Raw genomic sequence first — 10,658 nt, forward strand, 5'->3', positions numbered from 1 at the left:
CCTTCATGTCATCTTTCAGACCTTCATGTCATCCTTCTGGCCTTCATGTCATCTTTCAGACCTTCATGTCATCCTTCTGGCCTTCATGTCATCTTTCAGACCTTCATGTCATCTTTCAGACCTTCATGTCATCTTTCAGACCATCATGTCATCCTTCTGGCCTTCATGTCATCTTTCAGACCTTCATGTCATCTTTCAGACCTACATGTCATCTTTCAGACCTACATGTCATCTTTCAGACCTTCATGTCATCTTTCAGACCTTCATGTCATCTTTCAGACCTTCATGTCATCTTTCAGACCATCATGTCATCCTTCTGGCCTTCATGTCATCTTTCAGACCTACATGTCATCTTTCAGACCTACATGTCATCTTTCAGACCAGTGGCAATCTCTTGATATGAAAGTTTGAAATTTTTCAGTTAATTGTACATTTTACACAAATTTCACTGATTTGATGAAAAATGTATTTAAAATTTCCAAATTTGGCTATTGATAGTCATCTCTATAAAAGTCTTTATTTTGTTCGTTTTTCAGACCTATGTGTCAGTAACTATGTCAGATGTGATGTTTCTTAATTTCCTTGTATGCAGATGATTTTTTTTCATTTGTAATTACAAAAAAGAAAAGAAAAAGAAGAAAGGAAAGAAAATCAGCACTTTCACTGAGTGTTAAAGTAATTTTTATGATACGTTTTTTTTCTTCAGATGTTTAAATCTTTGTTGTCCTTTTTCTTTACAGTGTGCTTTATTCCACCCAAACAGTAATTACATAGCAACAGGGTCAAGTGATCGAGTAGTCAGAATGTGGGACAACTTGACCGGCAACTGTGTCCGAATTCTCACTGGACATAAGGTAAGTTGACTGGCAACTGTGTCCGAATTCTTACTGGACATAAGGTAAGTTGACCGGCAACTATATCTGAATTCTTACTTGACATAAAGTAGTTGACCAACAACTGTATCTGAATTCTCACTGAGCATTATAGTAGATTGATTGATTGCAAAATTACCACTGGACATACTGGAGATAAACAGGAAATGTGTCCTTATTGGTTATAACTGGACATTATTGGGCCTGACAAAAACTTTCAAAAGTACTGCTCCATCAGACTAACGACTTAAATAAAAGAACTCGTCTGGACAAAAATTTGCTAGTCTGGAAAATTTACATTAAAACTTTTCAAAATCCTATTTAGAGTGCTAACATGTTATATATCAGCTAGTCTTTAATTCAAACTTCATCCGTGAATCAATTGCTGTGTCAAAAGTATGTCATCTGTCATAATCATTGTATGACAAGTATGACATGATAATTAGTGTATTACAAGTAAGACATGTGATAATCAGTGTATCACAAGTATGACGTGATAATTAATGTATTACAAGTATGACATGTAATAATTAGTGTATTACAAGTATGACATGTGATAATTAGTGTATTACAAGTATGACATGTGATAATTAGTGTATTACAAGTATGACATGTGATAATTAGTGTATTACAAGTATGACATGTGATAATTAGTGTATTACAAGTACGACATTATGTGATAATTAGCATATTACAAGAATGACATGTGATAATTAGTGTATTACAAGTACGACATTATGTGATAATTAGCATATTACAAGAATGACATGTGATAATTAGTGTATTACAAGTACGACATTATGTGATAATTAGCATATTACAAGAATGACATGTGATAATTAGTGTATTACAAGTACGACATTATGTGATAATTAGCATATTACAAGAATGACATGTGATAATTAGTGTATTACAAGTATGACATGTGATAATTAGCATATTACAAGAATGACATGTGATAATTAGTGTATTACAAGTACGACATTATGTGATAATTAGCATATTACAAGAATGACATGTGATAATTAGTGTATTACAAGTACGACATTATGTGATAATTAGCATATTACAAGAATGACATGTGATAATTAGTGTATTACAAGTACGACATTATGTGATAATTAGCATATTACAAGAATGACATGTGATAATTAGTGTATTACAAGTATGACATTATGTAATAATAAGCATATTACAAGTATGACATATATGATATTTAATTACTGCCAACATGTTAATTATTGTGAAGGTTTTATTGTTATTGTTTTGGTTGTTTTCTCTTAATCCAGGAATTTTTATTTCCATGGAAATTATATAGAGTTTCAAATTCAAATAGTGGAAGCACTGGTAGATTGTCATGAGTGCTTATGTCAACAAAAAAAGATTTCATGGAAAACCACAAGATTTTAGTCTCACCAAAATTTCTGATTGTACAGAAAATTTATTAATTATAGTTCTTTGTGATCTTCATAAACTTTCTGATTATTCTTCAGCTGTCTTTATTTGATAGACTTTCAACATTCCAAAGATCATATTACAAAATTTCCAATTCTTTTTCACAAGATGACATGAAAATATCTTAATATGCTATTTTGCATAAGAAGTCAAATTAGTTTGGTTGAAACGATGCATTTTTTGTATGTATTATATGTAATTTGCATAATGATTTGTAATTCCCATTTTCCTGTAGAATTGTCTTTTTGGGGGGGACATTATTTTGGGGATAAAAATAGATTAATTAATCATCTTTAACTAATTTATGAGTTTATGAGCATAATTATGAATTCATGGTTAAAGAGTGCATTTAAAGTAAAAAAATAAATCAACTTCGAAAATCAATGATATTACAGTCAGAGTGGGTTTTACTAATGTCATTTCCATGAATTTGTTTTTATATGACTTTTACAGACATTTTGTCAGTTTTTGTTTCTCTTCAACAGGGAGCTGTACAAGTATTGTGTTTCTCACCGGACGGGAGATTCCTCGTCTCCTCAGGTAAAATCTTATTGTTACAGTGAAACCTGATTAAAAAGACACCATGGGGACTGGACAAAAGTGGTGTTAGTGAGGGAGTAGTCTGAATGATGAGTATGACCTTGTCGACAGATTTCCCTGACAACTCTATGTTTTGTATCATATAACACAGTAATTGTATCATTAGTCAGTAACCATAACAACACCAGCTGATTTTACTTCTGGTGTACATGGTTGTCAGATTAGAGAGGTGATATATATACACCAGGTAACTGTGTGAGTTTTTGTGATTGGTCAGTTGTCAGATTAGTGAGGTGATGTAGACACGCCAGGTAACTGTGTGAGTTTTTGTGATTGGTCAGTTGTCAGATTAGTGAGGTGATGTAGACACACCAGGTAACTGTGTGAGTTTTTGTGATTGGTCAGTTGTCAGATTAGTGAGGTGATATATACACACCAGGTAACTGTGTGAGTTTTTGTGATTGGTCAGTTGTCAGATTAGAGAGGTGATATATATACACCAGGTAACTGTGTGAGTTTTTGTGATTGGTCAGTTGTCAGATTAGAGAGGTGATATAGATACACCAGGTAACTGTGTGAGTTTTTGTGATTGGTCAGTTGTCAGATTAGTGAGGTGATGTAGACACACCAGGTAACTGTGTGAGTTTTTGTGATTGGTCAGTTGTCAGATTAGAGAGGTGATATATATACACCAGGTAACTGTGTGAGTTTTTGTGATTGGTCAGCTGTCAGATTAGTGAGGTGATGTAGACACACCAGGTAACTGTGTGAGTTTTTGTGATTGGTCAGTTGTCAGATTAGTGAGGTGATGTAGACACACCAGGTAACTGTGTGAGTTTTTGTGATTGGTCAGTTGTCAGATTAGTGAGGTGATATATACACACCAGGTAACTGTGTGAGTTTTTGTGATTGATATATATCAGGTAAGTGTGTCAGTTTTTGTGATTAGAGAGGTGATATATATACACCAGGTAACTGTGTGAGTTTTTGTGATTGGTCAGTTGTCAGATTAGTGAGGTGATATATATACACCAGGTAACTGTGTGAGTTTTTGTGATTGGTCAGTTGTCAGATTAGTGAGGTGATGTAGACACACCAGGTAACTGTGTGAGTTTTTGTGATTGGTCAGTTGTCAGATTAGTGAGGTGATGTAGACACGCCAGGTAACTGTGTGAGTTTTTGTGATTGGTCAGTTGTCAGATTAGTGAGGTGATGTAGACACACCAGGTAACTGTGTGAGTTTTTGTGATTGGTCAGTTGTCAGATTAGTGAGGTGAAACCATAATATGATTAACAATGTTGAATTATTTAAAATACAGAAACTGGAGTAGAGGCCCAGTTTGATTTTGTCAAACTTTGTATGATATACTTCTTGGTAAAAACCACAATGGCTTCCTGCCTATAAAGGCCATCTATCTGTAACGGCCACCTGCCTATAAAAACAACCTGTCTATGAAGGCTTCCTGTTTATAACAGTCACCTGTCTATAAAGACCATCTATCTATAAAGGCAACCTATCTGTAATAGCCACCTGCCTATAAAAACAACCTGTCTATGAAGGCTTCCTGTTTATAACAGTCACCTGTCTATAAAGACCATCTATCTATAAAGGCAACCTATCTGTAATAGCCACCTGCCTATAAAAACAACCTGTCTGCGAAGGCTGCCTGTCATAACAGCCACCTGTCTATAAAGACCATCTATCTATAAAGGCAACCTATCTGTAATAGCCACCTGCCTAGAAAAACAACCTATGAAGGCTGCCTGTCCATAACAGCCACCTGCCAATAAAGACCATCTATATATTAAAGCTACCTCTGTATACAAAAGACTTCCTGTCTAGAACAACCACCTGCCTATAACAGCCACTTGCGTACAAAGACCATCTATCTATAAAGACCACTTATCTTTAAAGGCTATCTATCTATAACAGCCCCTACCAATAACAACCATCCATATGTTAAGGCTACCTGTCTATAACAGCCACCTGCCTATAAAGACCATATCAATTAAGACCACCGATTTTTAAAGGCTACCTTCTAAAAGGGCCTCCTGTCTATAAAAAACACTTGCCTATAAAAGCCTTTTAAGGCTGCTCATAATAATTATTTTGTTTACAGGTGTGGATCGCTGTGTACTATTGTGGGACATTTCAAGTGGAAGTTTATTAGCCAACATGAAAGGACACACAGACACTGTATACAGTCTGGCATTTAGTCGTGACGGGGCAGCACTGGCATCAGGTATTTACTTGTGACAGGCAAAGTTGGCATTAGCTATTTAGTAGTGAGGGGGCAACATTGACATCAAGTATTTAGTAGTGAGGGGCAACATTGATATCAGGTATTTAGTAGTGAGGGGGCAACATTGACATCAGGTATTTAGTAGTGAGGGGGGCAACATTGACATCAGGTATTTAGTAGTGAGGGGCAACATTGACATCAGGTATTTAGTAGTGAGGGACAACATTGACATCAGGTATTTAGTAGTGAGGGGGCAACATTGACATCAGGTATTTAGTAGTGAGGGGGCACATTGACATCAGCTATTTAGTAGTGAGGGGGCAACATTGACATCAGCTATTTAGTAGTGAGGGGGCAACATTGACATCAGGTATTTAGTAGTGAGGGGGCAACATTGACATCAGGTATTTCATAGTGAGGGGGCAACATTAACATCAGGTATTTAGTAGTGAGGGGGCAACATTGACATCAGGTATTTAGTAGTGAGGGGGCAACATTGACATCAGGTATTTCGTAGTGAGGGGGCAACATTGACATCAGGTATTTAGTAGTGAGGGACAACATTGACATCAGGTATTTAGTAGTGAGGGGGGCAACATTGACATCAGGTATTTAGTAGTGAGGGGGGCAACATTGACATCAGGTATTTAGAAGTGAGGGGGCAACATTAACATCAGGTATTTAGTAGTGAGGGGGGCAACATTGACATCAGGTATTTAGTAGTGAGGGGCAACATTGACATCAGGTATTTAGTAGTGAGGGGGGCAACATTGACATCAGGTATTTAGTAGTGAGGGGGCAACATTGACATCAGGTATTTAGTAGTGAGGGGGCAACATTGACATCAGGTATTTAGTAGTGAGGGGGCAACATTGACATCAGGTATTTAGTAGTGAGGGGGGCAACATTGACATCAGGTATTTAGTAGTGAGGGGCAACATTGACATCAGGTATTTAGTAGTGAGGGGGGCAACATTGACATCAGGTATTTAGTAGTGAGGGTGCAACATTGACATCAGGTATTTAGTAGTGAGGGGGCAACATTGACATCAGGTATTTAGTAGTGAGGGGGCAACATTGACATCAGGTATTTAGTAGTGAGGGGGCAACATTGACATCAGGTATTTAGTAGTGAGGGGGCAACATTGACATCAGGTATTTCGTAGTGAGGGGGGCAACATTGACATCAGGTATTTACTAGTGATGGGACAGGGCATTGAGATATACATGGTATTAAAAAGATGTGGGGTATTGAGTCGTACAGGGTATTGAGCAATACAGGGTATTGAGGGGGTGTGTATCCTGCATATTTATGAATGTGGGGTATTGAGAAATGTGATTCATTGACTACCAAACAGTTTAAGGAATCTGAATATAGATTTAAACAAGGACTATTGTGTTATTGAATTATTCGAACAGTAGATTTGACTTGATAAGGTATTGCATCTGTAATTGTTGTTTTTGTCTTATAGGTGGTTTGGATAATCACGTCAAGCTGTGGGATATCCACAGAGTATTACAGGAAGTCGATATAGAGGCCGACCTCAGTATCCCAAGCTCCTTTACTGTGTAAGTAGGTCACAAGAAGTAGATACAGAGGCTGACCTCAGTATCCCAAGCTCCTTTACTGTGTAAGAATGCCACAGGAAGTAGATATGGAGACTGACATCAGTATCCCAAGCTCCTTTATTGTGTAAGTAGGTCACAGGAAGTAGATATGGAGACTGACATCAGTATCCCAAGCTCCTTTACTGTGTAAGTAGGTCACAGGAAGTAGATATAGAGGCTGACCACAGTATCCCAAGCTCCTTTACTGTGTAAGTAGGTCACAGGAAGTAGATATAGAGACTGACATCAGTATCCCAAGCCCCTTTACTGTGTAAGTAGGTCACAGGAAGTAGATATAGAGGCTGACCACAGTATCCTAAGCTCCTTTACTGTGTAAGTAGGTCACAGGAAGTAGATACAGAGGCTGACCTCAGTATCCCAAGCTCCTTTACTGTGTAAGTAGGTCACAGGAAGTAGATACAGAGGCTGACCTCAGTATCCCAAGCTCCTTTACTGTGTAAGTAGGTCACAGGAAGTAGATATGGAGACTGACATCAGTATCCCAAGCCCCTTTACTGTGTAAGTAGGTCACAGGAAGTAGATACAGAGGCTGACCTCAGTATCCCAAGCTCCTTTACTGTGTAAGTAAGTCACAGGAAGTAGATACAGAGGCTGACCTCAGTATCCTTTACTGTGATTTTGTTAGATGTACAACTGCTACATATATATCTACATATTGACATTATCCACAGTATTTGGTATATTTTGCTTTATGACATGCTACAGATATGTTCCTATTGAAGTCTTGTCAAATTTTGTGCATCAAACTTATTATTTAGAGAAAATTAAAAAAATGACTGACTTGTTGTTCAACACATCGGTAAACTTTTACCCCTTGGAACCCATAAATGACTTATTCTCAAGAACTATGGAACAGATTTTCACAAAACTTAGCTGGCAAGGTCTTGGCAGAAGGTAGTCAAATTTGTTGAAGAACTAAATCCATTCCTTTGGTGACCGGTAGACAGGGTCGAAAACTGGATAGTTATGTCACTAAAAATCTTCTCATAAAGCACCTTAAGGGATATGTTGTACATTTATGATACTCCCCAAAGCATATAGTCATTGCTTTGTTTGTCCGTTCGTCCATCCCTCATATTTTTTTCCGCAGCATAACACAAAAACTAAAAGAGTTGTCAACATGAACTTCAGGTAGATAGATATAATAAGGAGAAGTGCACAGGAACCATCACTCTCTTTTACACAAGTTAGGAGTTATTGCCCTTTATTATTAGGTCACAAAAGCCTCATGGTGACCTATTCTAATTACCTTCATTTGGTGATTTTGTGAAATTTTTGCAGTAACCTTTCCTGACGGGAGATGAAACAAAATTGTGAATTATACAGTCCCCACCCTCCAGGGGCGGGGGTCAAATTGATTCGGATTACAAAAATCTTCTTCTCTAGACCCAGACATGGTAGAATTAAATACTCTTCATGAATGGAAGCATCGTAAGGTGCTTTACCAAACATGTTAATTTCATGACCAAATGGTCTCACATTTCCCCATTGGGAGGTTGTAAAGTTCACTAAAGGTTATATAGGAAAACTAGATTTTTAAACATAATTTGATTTCCATTGGAAATATTTCAAACTTGGTTAGAATTATAAGTGAAGAGCGACTGCCTGATGGTATGCACATTTTGGTCTATTACTGACCCAAGAGCTGATGGGCAAGGCCAAAAGGGGTCAAATTGATTTCAAATGGAATAATTTTCTTTTCAACACCCTGATACCATAAAATCAAATGCTCTGCATGGACGGAAGCAATTTAAGGCGTTTTATCAAAATAGTCAATTTTATGGCTCCAAGGTCTCCCATTATTATTATTATTACTATAGTTTATATAGGAAAACTAGATTTTTGAGCATAATTTGTTTAATTTCATTGGAAATATTTCAAACTTGGTTAGAATTTTGAGTGAAGATGACAGCGTAATGTTATGCCCATATTGATCCTGGCTGACCTCCAGAGACTGATGGGTGGGGCCAAAAGGGGTCAAACTGATTTAAATTTCAAAAATGCCAATATTGATCCTGACTGACCTCCAGGGACTGATGGGTGGGGCCAAAAGGGGTCAAACTGATTTAAATTTCAAAAATGCCAATATTGATCCTGACTGACCTCCAGGGACTGATGGGTGGGGCCAAAAGGGGTCAAATTGATTTAAATTTCAAAACTCTTCTTCTCATGAATGGAAGCATCTTAGGTGCTTTGATTACCAAAATGAGTCGCACATTTATTCCTGGGGAGGAGTACATTTTTTACTTTACTGTAATTTTTATAGAAAATTAGCACTTTTGAGCATAACATTGCTTATTTCCCGCTGGATATAACTTTATAAGAATTATTAGCATAGATTGACAGTTAGCCTCTGGGTCGAAAATTGGATGAAGGCTAGAGGTCAAATTCAAGAATAGTCATGTTACAGGGTTAACATTTAATCTTTTTACATCTACACTATAACTATTTACAAAAATGTATATCTGAATGCTCAGGATAAATAGATCAGTAAATAGTACCCTGTAATGGAAACAGTCACAATCCCCACCCTATAAAACGATATATCCCCTCGCTGGACATGAAGAGACAATGAAAGTCATGCTACCGGAATTAGACCATGGGTCAGTTCCTGCCCCAGAACACCGAGGTTCATGGATTTGACAAATTACGAGAAATTAATACCACAATGATATTAATCTTGACTATCCAGAGACTCATGTTAATTCTAAGAGTTGTTGATATATTTTTTAAAATCTCTAATTAATAGAACGATGTATAATATCTGTTTAACCTGTACGTTAATGAAACCAAAAACTTTGTTCTTTTATTTTTCCCAGGAATGAGAACCCCAATCTACTTTTTGGAACATTTCCTACTAAGTCCACTCCAGTTCTAGCTGTCCACTTTACCCGAAGGAACTTGTTACTAGCCAGTGGCCCGCTACAGACTTGAATGGTCTCAGAACTTCAAGGTTGAGATATAGAGGTCACGATCAAGTCAAATATGAACCACTCTAAAGTTCAAGGTCAAGAGGCACTCGCAATATTTGGGAGGTCAAGGTCATCATGAGACCACATCCTTGTAGAGGAAAGGATTATCTTTTGACAAAGGGATTTTCTGATCGGGGACGAGTTCAGATTCTTAACTGAGATTTTATCTTGAAGTAGAGGATGGATTCGACTCACTCTTTCGGGCATTACAAAGAGACAATGAGATCTGATCGGAGGTCTGCTCCCTACCTGATGATATTGAGTGTCACACACATAGGAATAATCACCATTTGTAAAGCATTATACTTCTGCTCAGAATCTGTACCGGTATTTAAAACTGATGATCAGTCAAAGTGTCACAAGAGCTGACCTTTTTATCACTCATTGTTATTGTCATGATTATAACAATAGGCAATGGAAGCTGGACCACAAATCACACATTGTTATTGTCATGATTATAACAATAGGCAATGGAAGCTGGACCACAAATCACACATTGTTATTGTCATGATTATAACAATAGGCAATGGAAGCTGGACCACAAATCACTCATTGTTATTGTCATGATTATAACAATAGGCAATGGAAGCTGGACCACAAATCACTCATTGTTATTGTCATGATTATAACAATAGGCAATGGAAGCTGGACCACAAATCACTCATTGTTATTGTCATGATTATAACAATAGGCAATGGAAGCTGGACCACAAATCACTCATTGTTATTGTCATGATTATAACAATAGGCAATGGAAGCTGGACCACAAATCACTCATTGTTATTGTCATGATTATAACAATAGGCAATGGAAGCTGGACCACAAATCACTCATTGTTATTGTCATGATTATAACAATAGGCAATGGAAGCTGGACCACAAATCACTCATTGTTATTGTCATGATTATAACAATAGGCAATGGAAGCTGGACCACAAATCACACATTG

General features: G+C 37.1%; 1 protein-coding gene across 1 annotated transcript in view; it reads left to right on the forward strand.

The window, feature by feature from the left end:
- Window positions 1-10,322, forward strand: part of LOC132543834 (transcription initiation factor TFIID subunit 5-like) — a 40,127-nt gene extending 29,805 nt beyond the window's left edge. Inside the window, exons 13-18 of the mRNA XM_060207346.1 lie at window positions 537-544; window positions 741-854; window positions 2,813-2,867; window positions 4,988-5,110; window positions 6,583-6,679; window positions 9,559-10,322. Coding sequence (XP_060063329.1) covers window positions 537-544; window positions 741-854; window positions 2,813-2,867; window positions 4,988-5,110; window positions 6,583-6,679; window positions 9,559-9,673 — 512 coding nt within the window. The 3' untranslated portion in view covers window positions 9,674-10,322. The remainder of the gene's footprint in view (window positions 1-536; window positions 545-740; window positions 855-2,812; window positions 2,868-4,987; window positions 5,111-6,582; window positions 6,680-9,558) is intronic.
- The last annotated feature ends 336 nt before the right edge of the window (window positions 10,323-10,658 follow it).

Source organism: Ylistrum balloti, unplaced genomic scaffold (assembly GCF_031769215.1).
Source record: "Ylistrum balloti isolate Yb309-2 unplaced genomic scaffold, AGI_CSIRO_Ybal_v1 Utg369770, whole genome shotgun sequence".
In the NCBI taxonomy this organism is placed as follows: domain Eukaryota; kingdom Metazoa; phylum Mollusca; class Bivalvia; order Pectinida; family Pectinidae; genus Ylistrum; species Ylistrum balloti.